At 41.6% G+C, this 21535-nt stretch overlaps 1 protein-coding gene across 5 annotated transcripts in view; it reads right to left on the bottom strand.

Annotated features, from left to right (window-relative positions):
• The window catches only part of NEK10 (NIMA related kinase 10), a 138244-nt gene extending 117596 nt beyond the window's left edge, over positions 1-20648 (bottom strand). For all 5 annotated transcript variants that reach the window (XR_011855892.1, XR_011855893.1, XM_072153601.1 and 2 more), the window contains exons 1-5: positions 20566-20648; positions 9956-10068; positions 8053-8113; positions 4160-4275; positions 2375-2473 (exon numbers count right to left, since the gene is read on the bottom strand). Coding sequence is in view for 3 of the 5 variants with exons in the window: in XM_072153601.1 (XP_072009702.1) it covers positions 2375-2473; positions 4160-4275; positions 8053-8113; positions 9956-10029 (350 nt within the window). In the remaining 2 variants the exon portion in view is untranslated. The remainder of the gene's footprint in view (positions 1-2374; positions 2474-4159; positions 4276-8052; positions 8114-9955; positions 10069-20565) is intronic.
• Positions 20649-21535: the final 887 nt, after the last annotated feature.

The following is a 21535-nucleotide window of genomic DNA, read 5'->3' as shown; positions in this document are numbered from 1 at the left end:
AAAGTAGGAGGGAGAGTCAATGGATTTATAGACTGGGCACTTTAGCACCAAGAGGTATGAATATAGATTTCGAACTAAAATGTTTTTTAAGAGACACATAGTAGAAAACAAGGTAAATAGGTATGTTGGGTGATACACTTATGAAGATGCAGGGGTATAGTAGGATTGATATTTTACATAGTTTTTGAATGTAGCAATATGAAATGGATTAAGGTTCTAAATCATTATTTAATATAGGAGTCTAAAATGGGGTTCTAGATATGGGAAATTAGGATAATTCATTGTGTGACTTTATTGTAATTTATTGATATGTCTAGATATGGTCGAGAGAAAACCTTTTGGAATTAAGTAGAAAATATAATATTTAGAGATAGGAGATAACAGAATTCTGGTGTTATGTATAGTAAACTGCCGTTATAAATGTACATTTTGAACAGCCAAGAGCCAAGAGTAAAGAGGCACTGCACTTTTGGAAATTTCGAATCTCGAACAGCCAAGAGCAACATTTGGAAATTTAATATAGGAAGAAGGATAGGTGGAAATAAATGAATATCCTCCTGCACCGATGTACCGTAAATATGAGCAGAATAGAGCATTAGTATCCTCATGTAGTGAAGGAGCACATCTGCGGGTTGATTGGTCAACACCCTTGTGATTTTGAAGAGCAGGTTTGTGGGTTTGCCTTAAAAAATCTGTGTGATAGATCGATGGTTGGAAACCATTAGTTGATTCCCACGTGGGTTAGGGAAACCATCAAAAAAGAATCCACAACACACATGTACATTTGGAATAGTTTCTTAAAAAGATATAGATATACTGTGAAGATTGAATTATTATTCTTATGTATTTCATGTATAAGTTGGAAAATGTAGTTTATGTTGGACATTGAATATGTATAAATTAGACTAGAGGACGGACGCTAATCAACCCCTGGAAGAAGCTGAGAGGCGAAACCCTGGGTCGGGCGGAGATTGGCGTCCTCGTGGAAAATAATTTTGATATGCGCATTTTTACCTTTTTATGTGAGTAGAACCTGTAATAAAAGCTTTTAAAATTCTGAAACTGTCTACACTATGTCTGGATATGTCTCTTATACACAGTGAATGGAGGAGACTGGGACAGAAGTGAAAATATTGCAGTTTCTTGTCTGAATGGTGACTTATTCCCAAAAGTGATCTCTTGTGTTTGGAGTGGTTCACAAATAAGGAGGAATGGTGCAGTGATCGATGTTGGAATTATGAGCTCCGGTCATTGAAAAAATTGTTTCTGCTGGACTACTTAATAGTGGATGATAGTAGGACAGACGGTGCAACACCATTTATTATATTATATGTGTCTGAATGTGTCTGTCTGTGACAGTTTCGGTCTTGGAGTGTCTGTGATTGTGTCTGTCTCCGACTGTCTCTGTTTCTGTCTGTCTGACTCCAGGTTTCTCTGACTGTCTCTGTCTCTGATTTTCTCTGTTTTTGTCTCTGCTGTCTCTGCTTGCCTCTGACTGTGTCTGTCTCTGACCATTTCTGTCTCTTACTCCGCCTGTCTTTATCTGTATGTCTCTGTCTCTGAATGTCTCTGTTTCTAACTGTATCTGTCTCTGATTGTCTATGACTTTCTCAGACTTTCTTTGTCTGCCTCTGACACTGTCTGTCTCTGACTGTAAGTCTGTCTCTGTCTATCTCCAATTTTCTCCATCTGTCTCTGACTGTGACTGTCCCTGGCCATCTATGTATTTTTCTCTGACTGTCACTTTGTCTATTGGGGGATTTATCAGAAGTGTCTGAGAGAAGAACTGTTCTATTTGCCAACCAATCAGAGCTAAAGTTTCATTTTCCCACAGCTGTTTATTAAATTACACCTGATCTCTGATTGGTTTCCATGAGCAAATGGAACAGTTTTACCTCAGACATTTCTGATAAATCTCCCCCTATCTCTGTATCTCACACACAAGCATCTTATACTCATTGCCTATAGTAACCAATCACAGCTCAGAGCTCATATTAATGACCTGTGGAAAAACAGGAACCAATCACAGCTCAGCTTCCAACTGCCACAGCAGCAGCTAACAATGGTTCCTGTATATGGTGGGTAACAAGTGGATTTTGGAAAGTGCAGGGTTAAAACTTTGGCTCAAAACCTGGTCTATGACATTCCCTGAGTCACAGAGAGCGGGTGCAAAATTTTGTGATTGTAAATGCGATGGTACAGATTCCTTTAGCGGACATGCATACATACATACACACACAGATACACTCAGCTTTATATATTCGATTAGTTCTATCCAATGTAGATTATATAAAAGGGTAATGATAAAGAACTGTGATAATTATTGTCTACATCAACTAATGCTATAAAATCATACAAAAACGTTTTATTTTACCTGCATCCAAGCCTGTTCTTTATCAGGGCCATGAATATGTCAAGGAATAAGTTATGCTGCGAGTGCTGGCTAAAATTTCTTTCATTTTTGTAGTTGATACTAAAAGGTTAAAGAGAATACATCATTACACTCTATTACATAAAACTATAACACATAGATTGAAAAATATTGATTTTGCACTTTGATTAGATTCAGTAGCAAACCTCTCCTAATATTTACCACAACTATGGATACTTTGCTTTACCCTCTTAGGTCCATGCACATGCACAGGAGCTTTATTAGCACTGGGTTCAGAAGACAAGTGGTCATCAATACTTTATATTTGACAGTATTAAAGTTTAACTAAACATTTACAAAACTGGATAAATGACTAGTGCAGATGATTATAATAAAAAAATTGTAATATACTTTATCAAAGAGATATGTTCCTGTGTCCTTCATTTCCATGAGTAGGAGCGTGTACACACTATGCAGAGCAGACACTCACGATGTACACCAACAGGAAGATTTAAGTATATAGCAAAGGGGAAAGTTTGGGAAAAGGGATGAGTTGTGAGTGTATAATTAAAATCTAACTTTTATTGATTCTTTTTTAAAAAATACACAGACTCATATATGTCTCTAAAAACTATAAGCTACTGGTATGGCACGACAAGCCACACGCATTCAATGTCACAGAGGCTATATAATGTAAGGTACTATGGTTTATGGGACAATAGTGCAGGAGGAAGTCCCCTTATAAATGTTATATTACCTCCTGTAATGTTATATCGCGACCCCCTATTAGTGTTTCTATGGGGGTTTTGAAATCCCCATAGAAACACTATTAGGGGGACGCGAATAACATTATTATTTTGATTGACGGCTCTGTGTCTCTTCAAATCTTGGACTCTCAATAGGGCTCTATGGGAACCTACCACTAGCTGTATTCATGAAAATGTTGTGACAGGTTCTCTTTAAATTGCCTTATGAATTATGTTGACCTAGACATGACCAAACCAAGTGCCCCGGCTTTTTTCAAAAATCCCTTCCCACACTCTACCCTAGCAAAGTGACTGATGTGTCAAGTGGCACACTGTATTGTAATCTAAATCTTGTACATGTGCCATACATTCTCAGAGGATTTGCAGACAAAAAAATTTCAATGTCACTTACAATCTTGTGGTGGGTCCAGTTTCAAGGTGAAGAGGAATTACTGTAGAAGAGCCAGCACATTTCCCTGGCTTGACCATGTCCAGTGAACACGTTTCAGCAAACCACGAGACGCTTCTATGAACACCACACAAGCTTGGACTTGGTTTTAGACGAAACCCACCATCAAAATCAAGCATGATAAAACAGGGACACTTACTCATAGATACAGGCACAGTGACTGTGATAAACTTCTTATATGTGTTATCCATGGCCTCCTTTCTTCTAAAATTCAATTTTTATATTAGGCTAAAAGTCAGAAGGCTCAGCTTCACAGGATGTTATATTGTCTTCCCCTCAGCACTTCCCCCTCCCTCTGCCTGACGTAATCTCACTATAGAAGAGGAAGTTTCAGCACACGGTGGTTCTGGTAACACCCCCAGGAGCCCTTCTGGCTCAATAGCAGAATTTTAAAAGTTGATTTTACAGTGCCTGGATTCAGTAGCACAGGTTTATCCATGCTTGATTTTGATGGTAGATTTGAGTAACATATACAGTATTAAAAGCTGTTTAGTCCTCAAGAATGTCTTGACAGACATATCTTTATATTTGTATGTAATACTTTTTTTGGTACAGTAAATGAGGATTATTTACCTAAATTTTTCAAGTTCTACAGATTCAGTAGATTCTTGCCACTGATTTTTAGAAGAGTGGTTTTTTCCAAACTTCTGCTGAGTCTTTGGCGTGCCAGTAGCTCTCAAAGCAGGAAGCTTAAAATAAAAATAAAACACATTTAAATTTATAAAAAACTTTGCAGAAAATAATGACCCTCTATAACAATTAACAATAATGCATACTAATTGCTTCTCAGTTTTAGCCATTTTTCAAGTTTTTGCCTTCAGATTGGATATGCAACAAGCACCAAAAAGTGGTTGAGTAGCACTTAGACATTGTGTAGGATGCCTCAATTATTTTTTTCTTGGCTTTATCAAAGAATAGTTTTTTTTCTCTTAGCATTCTAGTTAATGGGACTGAAAGGGCTTCTGCAGAGTACTTAACGAGTTCCCGAATTTTGTTTTGCTGCAGGAAACTGCAGGAATCTGTGTCTGGAATTATGGCACACGACCACTAAACAAACATTCATTCTACACATCATGCTTATACGCTCCCAATCACTCTTGCATGTAACTAGGTGGACCCGGACATGTGACCTGAAAAAACGGCATGATGAGATGCAGCCTGGCAATTATTATGAATGAGTGTGTAAGAGCACCTTATGTGTGTTGTCCGTGAGGACACCTGGTAACTTCAACAAAGCCCCACACTTTACAATGGAGGTATGTAAGGCTGCTGTTAGTAAGGTGAAGGTTAAAAGGGGAGATTAATAAAAAAAACTGCAGTCTTTTATAATTGCCCTCAGCAAGCACTAGTAGAATAAAAATAGCTGTGCTTACGGGACATTACAGGGAACCTGTCCCCGCCTCACCCCACAAGTCTTTATACATGTTTCACTAATGACCCTGTTCATAGGGTAAGTGGCTCCATTCTTGTGAAAAAGTCTTTTATGGATGTCCTCTGTTCTAGTCATGGAGGCAGGGAGCTGCAGTATAGAGTCAAGCTACCCTGCCCTCTTCACTAACACTGCTAAGCCAGCTGAAGAGAATTTCTGAGCTCGGGGTAAAGAGCTAGTTAATTTCTCTTCACATAGCCAGCATCACTTTAACCCCCTCTATCCTGAGGGCATGGTTAAAGGGCATCTACCACCAGAATGAAGAAATGTATGCAAATGAGCCCGAGGGGCTTCAAGATCTATGGGTGTTCATTTGTATACAGTTTTTCATCCTGGTGGTAGATGTCCTTTAATGATATAGGAGAACCAAATAACATACAGCCACAGTCTCTCTCACCACCTCCTCATCCCTTCCTCAGGAATCATCTTCAGCTGGTTAAGCAGTGTTGGCATCAGGAGGAGTAGCTTGGTTGTATGCTGCAGCTCCCTGCCTCCAGTGACTGGAAGAGAGGACATCCATAAAAGGTATTGTTTGTGGTTTGTGGCGGCAGGGGGGGGGGATGGTTTAATTGGGTGTGGTCACTGGTGAAAGGTTCTCTTCAAGTACAAAAACCTGAACAAAAAATAACTTTTGTGTAAATGATTTATCTTTTAAATTTTAATACCGTAAATAAAATGATAATTATCAGCAGGAAAATATATAACTCAAGGAACAATTTCTCAACTTCTCAACACAGCTTCCCAAATACCTTGTCGACTGTGCCAGAATGTAAGAACATTCTCAGCAGGTAAACAATGCACAAATGAATTCTTAGGTGAATAACACCGGGCTGTTGTGTTTACGCGCTAATGTGTCCCTGAAGTATAATTTATTTTTACAACCCTACTTCACCTGTAAATTTGGGGTTTCGCAAAAGCTAATTAAAGCTGTGGCAAGAATTAAGCCACAGCACTCAAAGCAGTGGGTAGGATCCTAAAAAGGTTAAACATATATATTTTATGTCATGTGCCTTCTGTATGCTTTATTCGGATATTACTATGGCATCACCTAAGATTATGGACCACAGAGTGTGAGTCCCGACCAGAAACCTCAGATGTGGATGGTCCTGTCATTTTATGGTGGAAAAAAAACTTTTAAAAATATGCAAATGAGCCCCAGGGGCTCCTGTGTACATCACAGAAGCCCTTTCTGACTCTTTCGGCTGTCATTGGTTCTCTGGCAGGAGAAGGGAGGGAAGAAGGGGGGATAAGCGTCAAAGTAAGGCGTGAATAATTAGCAGCCGACCAAACCAGAATGGGAATCTCTGACCTAAACAGGAGCCCCTGAGGCTCATTTGGGAATTTTAAAGGCCCTTTTTTAAAAAAATAAACCTTTAATAGCTAAATAAAGAAAGGATCCAGTTTCAGGGGGCACACGCCTGTGTGTAAGTATGCTTGGATTAAAAGCACAAAGTTTGCTTTAACTACCACTTTATTAACACTTCTCCTTACCATGGTAAAGCAGTTAGCTTGTATAGGGGATAGGGGTTCCAGTAAAGGGCCCTCAAAAATAGGAATACTATTGCCATTGTGCAGACCAGATCTGACGAACCAGACTGCAACCGGACCCATTGATTTCAACGTACTTATACACAAAAATCCTTGCAAAACAGATTTTTTTGGATCAAATTAGCATATCCTAATGTGTAGTCTGAGTTTTTCTCAGACCGCAAGCTGAGTACAGAAGAACTGACATTTGTTCTTTTATTATCCATTGTCATTCCCGGGGGAGGCACCAAAGAGGATAAAGGGAACTGTAAATATTGATTGTGTGAATATCCCCAAAGCTTATAACTGGGAAAACCCTTTAGGAGAAGCTGTGGAGCTTCAATAATTTAATCTATAAGATTAGTTTTTTTGATCAGAAAACACTAATGTAGAACTTTTAGAAAGAAAGTGCCCTTTCGGTTTTTTTAATTATAGTATTCAGGGAAAGGTGATAAAATTAGTTTTCTTATCATTTATTGTGCTATTTTTCACTTAAAAAATTCACCTTCAAAAATGTTTAACTTTTTTATTTTTCCATGTAAAGAGCTGTGTGATGGCTTTTTTCATATGTAACAAATTGCACCTCATAGTGACAGTATTTAATATCCAATTCTGTGTACTGGAAAGCAGGAAGAAATTCCAAATGCAGTGAAATTGCTGGAAAAACACATTTGCAGCATTTTCTTGTGGGCTTGGTTTTTACGACTCTTACTGTGCGCCCCAAATGACAGGTCTACTTTATTCTTTGGTTTGGTACGGTCATAGTAATACCAAATTTCTACAGGTTTTATTGTGTATTGTTACTTTTCGAAAAATACTATCCAAATTTTTTTGTTTGTTTATTATTTTTCACACCCTATAGAGTGTGAAGTATTACTGTATGATTAATAAAAATGATTTTATTTTACACGCTTACTAAATGCTGGAACTAAGATGGTACCTGCCTGTGGATCGCCTTATATTGGAAGCACTTCCTGGAATAGATGGATGTCCACTGAGCATGATCGGAACTATCGCAGCCATATATAGACTATGGGGAAATGATGCTACAGTGCTACTTTCATGTCATAATCAGACAACCATCTATGTAGTCACACCCTGCTAACTGTGAAGTCCCTCCCCAAAATAGTTTGTATATAGTGTTATGTGTCGGCAATAAAGAACAAAACTACTTCCTCTTTTGGTCGGTACCACTTACTGCTGAGGAAGATCTTTATAGCATAGTTTTGAGCTTTGGGCTCACTCAGCAGCAAAACCCTATTTTTCAATGAAACGAAGTACTGTACAACGGAGGGAAACAAGGCAGACAGGTAGATATCCAGAGGAAATCCAAGCACACCAAGTGATGCTTTTAATGCAGCCCAAAAAATGTGACATTTCAACTTGCTCTAAGTCCTTGTCAAACATAAAATGCTGCTGGGGTAATTGGTGTGCCTGAATTTCCTCTGGATATCACAAAATGATTTTAGAAATACACTAGCAGGCATAGCTTAAAATCAGATCCATTTACCTGCTGTTTGCTAGCTTGCACATTTAAGAGGGACCAAAGCCTTTTGACATCCGAATATTTCCTACAAATAAATAATTAGAAAAATAAAAATTGAGAATGTGATTTATCATTAATATATGTTTCTTGACATTTTCCTTTGTAGTGTAAATGTTGAATGGTAAAGTATTCACTCATCTTTTCATTAGTGATAACCAGAGACTACACATACGAAGGATACTTTATTGAATAGGAAGAGCTATGTATTAAAATATTAGCATGCTTATGTCAATTGCTACTTTAAACCTTAAAAATTATAATGTGGGGAGGATGACCACAATATCAGAGAGAGAGGAGGGGCCACAAAATGAGAGGGAGCTGTAGACGCCACAATATAAAGGGGAGATGAGAGACCATAAAATGAGATTTGGGCCCAAAATAATAGGGGGAGATGAGAGGCCCAATCTGAGAGAAATATGAGAGTCACCACAATATTAGGACAAGATAAAAGGAGCCACAATATGAGTGAAATGATATGAGGAGGAGACGAGAGGCTACGATATGATAGGGAAAATGGGGTCCACAATATGGGGGGGGGGTGATGAGAATATTACAATATGTGGGGAAGATATGAGGGAGAGGAGGGAACACAATATGAGGAGCTGATGACAATATTACAATATGTGTGGAAGATAAGGATGACCACAATATGAGGGAGAGAGGAGTGGCTACAATATGAGGGAGAGGAGGGAACACAATATGAGGGAGAGGAGGGAACACAATATGAGGAGGTGATGAGAATATAATAATATGTGGGGAAGATGAGGATGACCACAATATGAAGGAGAGAGGAGGGGCCACAATATGAGGGAGAGAGGAGGGAACACAATATGTGGGAGAGAGGAGGGAACAAAATATGAGGAGGTGATGAGAGTATTTAAATATGTGGAGAAGATGACCACAATATGAGGGAGAGAAGAGGGGTTGCAATATGAGAGAGAGATGTAGATGCCACAATCTGAGAGGAAGATGAAAGGGGCCACAATATAAGGGCAAGATATAAGGGGCTACAATATGAGTGAGAGGTAAGAGGGGGCACAATATGGGAAGGAAATGAGGGCTTCAATATAATAATGGAGATGAGAGACTACAATATATAAGTGAGAGGAGGGCCCTTATATGTGGGGGAGATGAGCGGGGCCACACTATGAAAGGAAGATGAGTGGCCATAATATGAGTGGGAGGTTTGGGACCAAAATGAGAGGGGAGATGAGAGGCCACAATCTGAGATAAAGATGCAAAGGTATACAATATTAGGAAGAGATAACAGGAGCAACAATATGAGGAGATGATAGGCCACAATATGATAGGGAGAATTGGGGTCATCCTCTATGCAAGGATAATGTGTGGGTCCCTTCCACTCCAACAGACAATAGTGAAAGGATTGTCCTCTCTATGTTCTATAGAAATAAGTACAATAAAGTGGTCATTCACCGCTTGCCCATCCTAGACCAAGATAACAAGTCAGAAAATAGGTTGTATTGAGCAACTTTGATTGATCTAATAACCTGAAATGTGAAAAAGTGACAGATATTCCATTTTTGAATTGAAATAGTCATAAAACACACTAAACATGAAAAAATTTAAATAAAATTCTTCTTTGAAATATATTTGTCATTTTTGATAATATATTTTCCACAATGTTGTAAAATTTGCTTAAAACACAATAGAAGTGGTTATCCGGGAATACAAACAATAAACATCTTATACCCTGCGCCTGTTCACCCGCGGCGCCCTATGCCACGCACCTGTTGCTGTGGTTTATTGTTTAGACCCCCAAGCCGTATATAGCTTTTTTTTAATCCGGGACAACCCTTCTAACAATGATATAAAATAAATAAATTCTTAAAATATCAAAAATTCTAACCTTGAAGCTGCTCCTTGACTTTTCTTTTCAGAAACTTTTTCCGTTTTTTTCCCTTTCTCATCCTGATCCGGCATTATAATACAATTTAGTTCAGACAACTGAATTTTCCATTCCTAAAAAGAAAAACATTGTGTTAGTTGCAAAGATGTAAATAACCTTAAGTAAAAGTCGCCTGGACCCTTTTATTGAGTAAAAGAGTAACTAAACCTTTGAGTGTGTGTGTACACATGGGGTTAACGCGCTTTGAAAACACTGCAGTAACAAAATGCACATGTTAACACCACGGTAACACATTCGTTAACATCACAACAAACTTGTGTTTCGTAAAGACAAATGTTAACAGTAATTTAATTAGACAAAACTCTCTTCAGCTGTTGCACTGTGGTTTAAAATGCACACGTTAAAGCAAATCTACCAGTTGGTAGAATGCATATTAAACTAAACATCTTAAACTTGGTTAGTCAGGGAACATAGCTTTTTCACAAAAAAAAAAATCTTAAAATTACGCTAATGAGGCTCCAGGGCTCCTGGGACCATAACACAGGGTGCTCAGCACTTTCCCATTAGCCTTATTATTTACACCTCCGGCGTGAATGAGACAGCAGTGCCCACCCTTTCCCTTCCTGAGAGCTGGTGACGTCACCAAGCTCTCGGGAACCGTAGAGCTTGCGCACTTTTAGTGGGTAGAGGTGGTGGATTAAAGTAAATGCTGCTAGTAATATATGCAGCTGCCCAGTACTTAATATGTATATAGCCAAACTCTACCCTGGGGTGATGGCAAGCGTGCCAATAAAGATGGCTCTGAGTGCCACCTCTGGCACCCGTGCCATAGGTTCGCCACCACTGTCCTAAGTGCTCCGCAGTGTTTGGCAGAGCAGGGAATGTATTGTTCCCTCGCTCTGCCATAGACACAAGTCTAATGACGGCCACCCAGTTTTCTGAACTATCTGCTATTTTAACAGCCAGTTAAGAAAAGCTGGACCAGAGAATATAGAGGGCGATTCTGGGCGAATCACAGGAACATAATGTTATAAAATATATTATATTATCATCTACACTATTAATTTATACAATTTTGTTGAAAGTTTAGTTAAATTTTAAATCACTGTGGAATTTTGGAATTTTTTTTTCCTGTCTATTTCTCCTGCTTGTTCCAAGAAACTACCAAATGTAACCTGAGAATTCACAACCACAGATTATTTCCAAGGATCAAGTGCTGAGCCAGTGACGGAGGATTAAATAGCATGGAGCAAAACTATGACTGAAGTGTGGTAGCTGCCATCGCTGAGATCCTTAGACTTCCCAATTACTTTGCTCCTGATGGTTGCTGCTTTCCCTAAGGATCTTCAGAAACCCATTTGTGCTCCAGTCCCAGTGCTGGTACAGTGCGATCTAGTAGGGATTTATTATTGAAAATCTCAGGTTTTACTTACCATTTATGTATTGCCAGCTTCAAGTATAGCAATAAAAATGTAGTAAAGAGGGATCGCCATTGGGTAAACACATTATAGGGACGCCGAGCTCCTGAGCAACTATTTATATAAGGTGGGATTGTTTATTTGACAGGAAATGTTTATTTAAGGTGGGCTAAAAAAAACTCATCTGGACTGGGTTGGTCAGTGAGTACCATAGAGACAGGGTGAGCCTGTGAGAGTATGCCGATATGGGAAGATTAGAGACATACATTTCCAGTCCTTACCATTTTATACATTCTCAGTCTCCTTGAAGGAAGGCATAGAGGACAGAGGGCTCAGTTATGGAGGAAAGGGTAACAGGTTGTCAACCACCAAAACATACCCTCACATTCCAATTACTGGTGGCCACAACTCTCTACAACAGTCTATACCATTTTGTAGCCAATTTAGATTGAAAACCAGATGTTCCTACAAAGTTGTGGTATCAGTATGACTAGAGGGTGTCCTCCTCTGTCACCACACAGGACACTTCTAGCTACATCCACATAGTAACTCTTCTCTACAGATCCAGATAAGGGCATGGGAATTGGCCAAAATGTTGTCACTAAACATCTGTGTTCTTTGTATCTATGTGGTGAATACCTATAAAGGAATATACTATATATTAAACCTCCCGTTTAAGATCCATCCTCCTTAAAGGCATGTGCCTGATCTGCACAAGATGCCTTTTATCAGGACATTCCTACTTTTTGCTCGCTTCTTCCAACATATCGTAGTAGCTATTTGTGATACAGCAAGAACCATCTGACAGCTGGATAGTGCTTCTTCACCAAACTAATGTGCCATATGTCAGAGCAGCTGAGGGTGACAACTGATTATCAAAGAGGGAGACAGGAGTGGTGTTAAGGTGACAGCATGACCCACCTTAGGATCTAGGAGAGGACCTGCTCCATAATTTGTGGTTTGATTTTATATACAGGGCCGTGTAAATCATGGAGATGTGTGTGAGTTCATTGAAATATTTAGAGCCCAAAAATATTTTCTTGAGCATGTAGCCTTAAAGGGAACCTGTCATAAGAAGCCCCTTTTCTGACATCCCCATGTCCCCATAGGGAATGGTGTACACATTGCCAAATAATTTTTATAATAAAACTGGCTTTTTCCCCAAAAATAAGTTAGATGGAGGTTTACCTTTATTCAGAGCAGTGTCCCTGGTCCCATAGGAGTGGCCAATGAGGAGTGACCCCCACTGCTCCATTATGCATCAATTTCAAATTTAAAAAACTCCCATGTCCCCCATATTTCCTCCCCCCATCGATTTCCCCTTCAGGATGTCATACATGTCTGCCCCACTCCTCACTGGCTCACTTTCATTTAACTTAACTTTTTTTCAGAAAAAGCCAGCTTTACTATCAGGCCCGGCTCCAGGTTTTAGAGGGCCCCTGAGCGACAGAGCCTTAGGGGGCCCTTTCGTGGGCCGCCCTCCAGTGGCCACACTGTCCACCCTCCCCCTGCGGACATGCTGCCCCCCATCCCCTGTGGACACACTGTCCCCCCTCCCCCTGTGGACATGCTGCCCCCCCTCCCTCTGTGGATACACTGACCCCCCTGCGTACTTACTAACCCCCCCTCCCCCTGCGGACACAATGACCCCTCCTCCCCCTGCGGACTCACCACAACTTGATGCTTAAAGTCTGGGATTTTGCAACTTTTAGACTCTTTACTAGTTATAAAATAACCAACTAATTATTACATCACTGCTTCCTTAGCTGTAACTACTGAGATTGCTATTGCAGGAACTTATTTGAAAAAGAAAAAAATTAAGAAAACGCATATGCCCAGCTATATGAAAACTGGTGCAATCTGCCTTAGAGCAGTTTACCCCGCTAATGTGTGCATTGCGCCACATCATTTTATAGTGTCACATGCGTTTAGCAGTTAACTTGCTTTGTTTTCAGGATGTGACTTTGCTTAATGCTGCCACAACTTTGGAAAAGCATAGGTAACAAAGATAAAAAGGCAAAAGGTAAAGTGGGAAAAAAAACTTTACAGTTACTCTTTACGCTAGATTCCTGGGATAAGATAGTACAAAGGAAAATAAGGGACCATTGTGGAAAAATTGCTAGTACAGTCATGGCCATAAGTTTTGAGAATGATACAAATGTTAATTTTTACAAAGTCTACTGCATCAGGTTTTATAATGGCAATGTGCATATACTCCAGAATGTTATAAAGAGTGATCAGCTTAGAAGAAATTAATTGCAATTTTTCCCCAAAAACACATTTCAACTTCATTGCAGGCCTGCCTTAAAAGGAGCAGTTAACATTGTTTCAGTGATTGCTCGCCAGCCCTGTCCTCCTCAACACCCACAACTGTGTTAATGGAGCCATCTGTCATGATTAAGTAAGAATCACACCACTGGACACTTTAAAAGGAGGCTGGTGCTTGGCATCATTGTTTCTCTTCTGTTAACCATGGTTATCTCTAAAGAAACACGTGCAGTAATCATTGCACTGCACAAAACTGGCCTAACAGGGAAGAGTATCGCAGCTAGAAAGATTGCACCTCAGTCACCAATCTATTGTATCATCAAGTAATTCAAGGAGAGAGATTCCATTGTTGCCAAAAAGGCTCCAGAAGGACCAACAAGCACCAGGACTGTCTCTTAAAAGTGTTTCAGCTTCGGGATCTGCTACTAGCAGTGCAGAGCATGCTCAGGAATGGCAGCAGGCAAGTGTGAGTGCAGGGAGTGGACTGTTGAGGACTGGGAAAAGTAATTTTTTCTGATAAATCCCCTTTCCGGATTTGGAACATGTGGAAAACAGGTTGTTCGGAGAAGACAAGGTGAGCGATACCACTAGTCTTGCCTTATGCCAACTGTAAAGCATCCTGCAGCCATTCATGTGTGGGGTTGCTTCTCAGCCAAGGGAATCGGCTCTCGCACAGTCTTGCCTAAAAACACATCCATGAATAAAGAATGGTACCAGAATGTCCTTCAAGAGCAACTTCTCCCAACCGTCCAAGAGCAGTGATGAACAATGCCATTTCCAGCATGATGGAGCACCTTGCCATAAAGCAAAGGTGATAACTAAATGGCAACAGATCATTTTAAAATATAATATTTGTGTCATTCTCAAAACTTATTATGGTCATGACTGTAATTCGGCTCTCCCAGTGCACAATACAGGCAGTATTACCCCAGATTATGTACAAGATAGGTTCTGTAGGTTTGTTTCTAAGTTGAGATTGTATGTAAGTTGGAACTGCATATTTTGTAATTGTAACCCCAGCCAGAATTTTTTTTGGTCCAGGATTAACCAGGATTAACAATAAAGCTTATTTGCAGACACCTTTTATGATTCCTACAGCTGATTATTGTAGCCTAGGGGTACAGGGTACAGTGAATTATCAACATCCAGAGGTCCATTTCTAACCAGGGGTCGTCTGTAAGTCGGGTGTTCTTAAGTATGGGACTGCTTGTATAGTCATTGCTCATAAGAGTGTTTATCGAAAGATTCATTTAGATGTGATGTAAGACTGAACCTTTTAAGAAATCCTTTATCCCAGCTGCCAGCACTCAGACAACTACTAGGGGCATAGAAGGATAAACAAAATGTACTACAGGCTAAAATAGCTGGATGGAATTAAGGTCATTTTATATTATTTTTATGAGAATTGAAGTTTTTATGTTGTAGGTCCCTTTTTGGAGCTGATTGGGACAAAGAAATTTACCCTTTTGGGGAGGAATAAAGTTATTATTCTTTAAGTACATTCAGAGGGTTGTGTGCTTGCCCGGATCGGATCCTGGGCAAGCAGAGGGCAAAGGAGGAAGAGGGGGTGGGGGGGAGGGGTGAGCACTCTTCACCCCTCCTCCTGCCATAGGCATATAAGTGGCCGTGTCGCAAATCTGCCACAATATAGGACATTTCCTATATTTTGTGGTGTGGCCAAAAAACACTGTGTGCGTGCCAAGCTGTGACCGAGAGCCGTACACTTCTATTGTGGCTCTGATCTGGCCGCACCACAATTAGTGCAGCCAGATTACGACCACAGTTCCGGCCGTCTAATTGAGCCCTTAAATTTTATTTTTGTTCACTCAGACAAGGATAAGGCTAATAAGGTAATTTGATTACTTTTAGTTGCTCCTCTGTTTCACTCACTTCTAAGGGAGTTATTAGGATAATAATAACTAGCTCAACCATTATCGGGGGCCCCTACATAGGTAAGTGCATGGCCCCCTCTCCATTCACCTTGGTGGTGAGATAGGAATATAATTTTTAAAGAAAATTAACCACTTTAAAAAAAAAAATGTCTAAGGATACTCACCTGTGCTCCTCTTCATCTTGGTCCCGGCGTGTCAAGACTAGCGGGGGGCAGTGCTGGGATCAAGATGAAGAGGAGCGTCCATGAGTATCCTTAGATGTTTTTTTTAAAGAACATCTACCACCAGGATAAAGCATTGTAAACCCAGCACAGAAGCCTTTAAGTTGCATTTATTGTTAAAGGGATTTCCAAACTTATATATTGAAGATTGTAGGATTGGTCTCACACTCAGGACCCCCCACATGACCAGCTGCAAGTTGGTAAAAGCAACACAGGAAATAAAACCAGCAGAAGAACTTATTAGTGGGGGTCCGGACTATCCTACAGACTTCAATATGGAATAACTATAATCTTCAATATTCTAGTGATATTAAGTGCACATAGATATTGAAATGCTGCTTTTATTTCCTAGTTCTTTGTGTTGTAGCAGAGGAAGTAGCGGCATTGGCTCCTGTCACACCGGCGCCACTTGTGATGATGGAAATAATACAGAATGACTAACTATTGCACTATTTTTTGCAGTCCATTACTTTTATTTTGCCTCGGAGCAGATATCTCTGAATATCTATGTTAAATATAGCTAAGTATATAGAACAAAACAGCGGGAAGACAAATGAAAAAAGATGCAAAGGAAAGTACTGGGGCATAAACACAATGATTTGTCTACAGCGGTTTTATTTTTGACAATCTAATTTGGGATGGTGTCACATTGCCTCTTGTAAGCTGCCATCACATCTCATCAAGATTTCACACCACACATCCTACTTTACACTTTACATCTGCGCTCTATTTTTACACACCTCATTTGAGGCATCAGTCTTTACTGTACAGATCACATTCCCCTGCAGAATACAATGGAAGTCACATTACAGGCAGGTGTCGGATCAGATTCCAGCACAGCATATTCCTCGGATATCCCGGGGATGCAGGCACACCAGCGCTGGACACACCGGATCGGAGGGCACATGCAGGGAAGCAATATGCCATCATCCAGGGGGGGATGTAATGTCCTGGCGAGTGTTAATCCCTCATTAGCTGCAGTAATATATCTACACAGCACTCTGCTGGGATAGTGTGGAAGTAGCTGCAGTAACTTATTGGTGGCAGAATACATTACAATCTACTTAACCCTTAATCTACTTGCAGAGATCTGCTGTGTATCACCTGCACAGGATCAGTTACATAAAAGTTATTAAATAAATACAATGAATACACTGACACTGTGCAATAGATGTCATGACCGACAGTTCAGGCATAAATACCATGAAAAAGTTGCAATTCCTTGTGCCACCATCACCTCAGCTATTCCCACACTAAGTGGTCAGGTAGTAACCAGTGAGCTATAGTGTCTATAGCAGTGGTGGCGAACCTATGGCACTGGTGCCCTGAGCCCTCTGAGCCCTCTCTCTGGGCACCCAGGCCATCACCCTATAATGAAGTTCACCAGACAGGACTCAAAGAATCTTCCTATAGAATCTTCCTACAATGATAGGCGGATTTGCCCTCCTCCTTTTAACTATGTTGGTGTCTTTAGGAGGCTGAACGATTGAAAGTTGTCAAGGAGAAATAAATTACTGCTTTAATTGCTGTGCTGGCACTTTGCAATAAATAAGTGGCTTTTGGTTGAAGTTTGGGCACTCATGCCATCACTGGTCTAGCATATTAAATATAGGCTACGCCAGGTTATAGCGCAATTCTACACAAGCTAGATATACAGAGAGTCCAGATCCTCTATGTATGTCTAGGATTTATCACAGCTGAGTGCATAGTGCCAGCGCACAATGTGCCGGATATACTAAGAGGCTCTGGCCTCGTGGGCATGGGTGAGTCCTGCGCCAGGTCCTGCCTGATGTAGAATTCTGCTACAGCCTACATCAGGATCCTGGGTCCCTATCCTGACCCAATTAGTGTGTGAGTTAATAAAAACCAGGAATCAATAGGTGTGTAGGTGGAGCAAGAGGAATAGAACCCAGGAATTTCCCCCATAGAACTGTTATTTATCAGCAGTGCAATCCATGCTAGTCTACACATATGAAAGGCATAAAACAGCCCAAAAAGCCAAACCAAGAAGATCAAAGGGAAAAAAGTGAAACTTCTGCTTTATTTTGTATCCTTTCTTGTAATAGGCTCTAAAAAGTGTCACAAAAATACTGGGTGTCTCTAGACCATGACCTAGAGAATATATGTACATACACATATAGAATATATGTACATACACATATAGTCCACTGTCTCTAGGCCGTGACCTAGAGAATATATGTATATACACATATAGTCCACTAGATAGTCCACTGTCTCTAGGCCGTGACCTAGAGAATATATGTACATACACATATAGTCCACTGTCTCTAGGCCGTGACCTAGAGAATATATGTACATACACATATAGTCCACTGTCTCTGGGCCATGACCTAGAGCAGTGATGGCAAACCTTTTAGACGCTGAGTGCCCAAACTACAACCAAAATCATCGGACGAGGGCGCGCAGCTACGACGAGCTGCACGCTGAAGATTTTGGTAGGCGGAACAAAAAGGCTACCGGGGCGTGGAGTAGCTGCGACGTGTGGCCGCAGCTCCGGCTACTCCACGCCCCAAGTAGGCACGTACGGAAATTTACATATATACTGAATGAAAGTTTGCTAAAGATTGCAGGGACGTGAGGATTAGCCCTTAAAAGGGCTATCATCACGTCCTATTGGTCCACCTACCACCCTATCTACCTTTATAGGTAGATATGTGGTGGTAGGTTCCCTTTACCCTTCCATCAGCTGTATATGTTAGGAATCTGATAATTACTTCTGACAGAATTGTAAATTGTTCTGTATTTAGTGGTACAATGCAGTCTACTATGTTATTACATGCAGTAGATGATTTCCCTGGAGCGTGCCGATGATTAACCTGGCAAACATTGAGTAAGTGGGCGCTATTACTTTCAGGTCATGCAGGTCTTCCCAAACATACCACAAGCCAGCGCTGGCTATCTTACATGAGCTTCTAGTGCCTTAGGTGAAAGGATGAGCCCCACTGCAAGTTTCTTGTAAAGTCTATGGACATCTGTTAAAAGTTCTGCACCATTTTCTTGATGGGAAAAGTAAACAAAGTGACTCACAGGAGGTCCCTGTCTCCAGTACAGAGAGTGACAGTAATGAGACTGAATACAATCATGAGGTCCTTGAAGGGAGATTGGTCATGGACAGTCAGAGATCACATGACCCTCTACCTCCAACTATTTTATGGACAATGTAGAGGGAAGAAAACAAGTGCTCCAGCCCGGTCTCACCCCCTGTGTAGGGAGGAACTTGTTTACACAAAGATATCAATTGTTTCGAAAATTACAGGTTGCTGCTGCGGTCTGTGACATGCTGAGTGTGTACTGAGGCCAGTGAATGGATGAGACCAGTGGCATAACTTGAAGCTGATGGGCCCCAATGTAAAGTCTGTGCCAGTCCCATGACTATAACGTATGGTTTATAGCACTAAGCTTCTCATATGGGAAAGTGACACCTTGTGGGCCCCCTAACCCTATTAGGCCTGGTTAGGACCAGGGCCGCATCTGCCATGAGGCAAGATGATTTTCTCGCCTCAGGCGGCAGATAGCAGAGCCCTTTTTGGAGCGGCGAAATATTGGAATATAATGTGGGTGATTTGGGCGCCCATGGCCTTCCGAATCTCCCGCCACAAATATCAATCTGTGATTTTAATTTCTCGCCTCAGGCAGCAAAAAGGCTAGATTCGGCCCTGGTTAGGACCACAACCTTTGCACCCCCTCAAGTTATGCCACTGCATCATGTGGTGACATGCACTCAATGTTGCACAACCTGCCCAACAGTCAAACAAGAGCTGGTACCAGGGTGTATATGAGTGATCACTGCTCCATCTTTCACACATGACTGATGGTTTTCATAAAATAATCCTTGATCATGTAAATATCCCCTGTAAAGCCAACCATATACTTACATATGTCACCAAACTTCTGCAATTTTGGGGGAAAAAGATTTTTTAGTGCAGGAAAGCCCTGCCTCCTGACCAGGGGTGCTACAGCCATAAGGCCAGCTGAGCCTCTTGCCTCAGGCAGCTCCACCTGCAGTAAGATGGGACAGCAGCATGCTACAAAGCAGGATCTGCCACTCGAAACTTATTGGGCACACTTACTAAGCGTGCGCCCGTTTTCTGGTGGACTTTGCACGTTCTTATAGGTGCAAACTGCTTGCACATGTAATTAACAAGTGCCTTGACCATTTTGTGGCGCAGCTGCACTAGGTATTATGCGACACAAATTAGGCGTTCCAGGGCTCAGTCGGACCAGATTTATCATGCAAAGTCAGCCCGAATTGTGTCGCACACCCTATAATAAAGGTGCACCAAAAAAAGTGGGTGCACTCTGTCGAGGTAGTGCCGGGAGCACGAGATTCATGAAGAACAGGCGCTAGAAATCCTGAATCTGGTGCCCCCTGCACTACACATTTAGTACACTTTGTACTACTCTTAGTAAATGTCCCCCACAGTCTCTTTACACCTGATGTCAGACCCTGCATGGAGAGCCAATAACCTGCTGTATTACTAAGACATAGGACACAGGGGGCGCTATACTATAGACTAGTGATAACCATCCTCCTGGCACATATGGCCAGTGCTTTCCCTTTAAGTGGAGGTTTGTACCACTTTTAAATCCAGTGCAGTGCAAAAAAACTAATATTCCTACAAAATACCACAAAACATTCCTGTAGCATCCTCATTCTGAAATGACAGAGATCGGATACAGAAACCTCCAGTATGTGCACAGCGCCCCCCTGCAATGTGGTAGATAGGGGTCAGGGCATTGAGGAGTGACACTACAACTCCCAGCATCCCCCCGCCCCGTGTGTCACTCACGTGCTGCCCGCCGTGGCCGCTGCTCGGTGGCCGCTCTCTGCGGGTCCCGGCTGCCGGTCTCCCGGGTAACGGTGTAAACAGTGAGAATGACAGGATGACGCTGGCGGGGGCGGGGCCGGGGCCAGGCAGGCGCACAGCACCGCACAGCCTGCACCTGCAGCGCCCTCACCTGGTGCACCTGTATACTGCAGGGAATCTCCAGCGCAACTACGCGCCAGCTCCTGACGGCGATAGAATGAGAGAACCAAACTGCTTGCAGCCAATCACGTAACAGCTATAGTTTAGTGCTTTATGCATGGTGCATTCTCCTCTAATGTGCACAGGAGAAGTCGCCCCCTGCTGGTGGTGAGGAAACGGGCATCATAAAGGATGGTACAATACAAGTCTCTGCAGTAACTGCCATGCACAAGGGTGAACCTAAACTCCCTGCTGCATGAGGCCATAACAACTGCCCTCTCTCCACTAATCCCCAATCCAATCCCCTAGTAATATGTGCAGTTATTATTGGGTTGATTTGTTTTTATTTGTTGGTTCTCCATCCATGATGACATCACATGTGAAGAGACATTATTTTAAGTCCTGCTTTGTAGCATATAACTGTGTCCCACAGACTCCCCCCCCCCCCCCCATCTTGCCACAGGTGGTGCTGCCTGAGGCAAGAGACTCAACTCATCCAATGGCTGGTGCACCACTGGTCATACATTGGGGCACATTTACTTACCCGGTCCAGTCGCGATCCTGCGGCACGTTGTCTGACGCTGATTCACTAAGGTCATGCGCCCAACATCCAGCAGGTGTCGCTGCCGCTTCGAGGTCCGCCAGAGTTCACCTCCTACTTCCTGGTGCATGTAAGTGCGTGATCTTGCGACACAAATAGTTTTTTATATTACGCGGTTTTTCCGAATCCGTCGGGTTGTCTGACGGCCACGCTCCCCAATTTCTGTTGCATGAAAGCCAGCGCTGATGCACC

This window comes from Engystomops pustulosus, chromosome 5 (assembly GCF_040894005.1).
Source record: "Engystomops pustulosus chromosome 5, aEngPut4.maternal, whole genome shotgun sequence".
NCBI lineage: Eukaryota > Metazoa > Chordata > Amphibia > Anura > Leptodactylidae > Engystomops > Engystomops pustulosus.
This window is presented reverse-complemented; position numbering and strand designations above follow the sequence as displayed.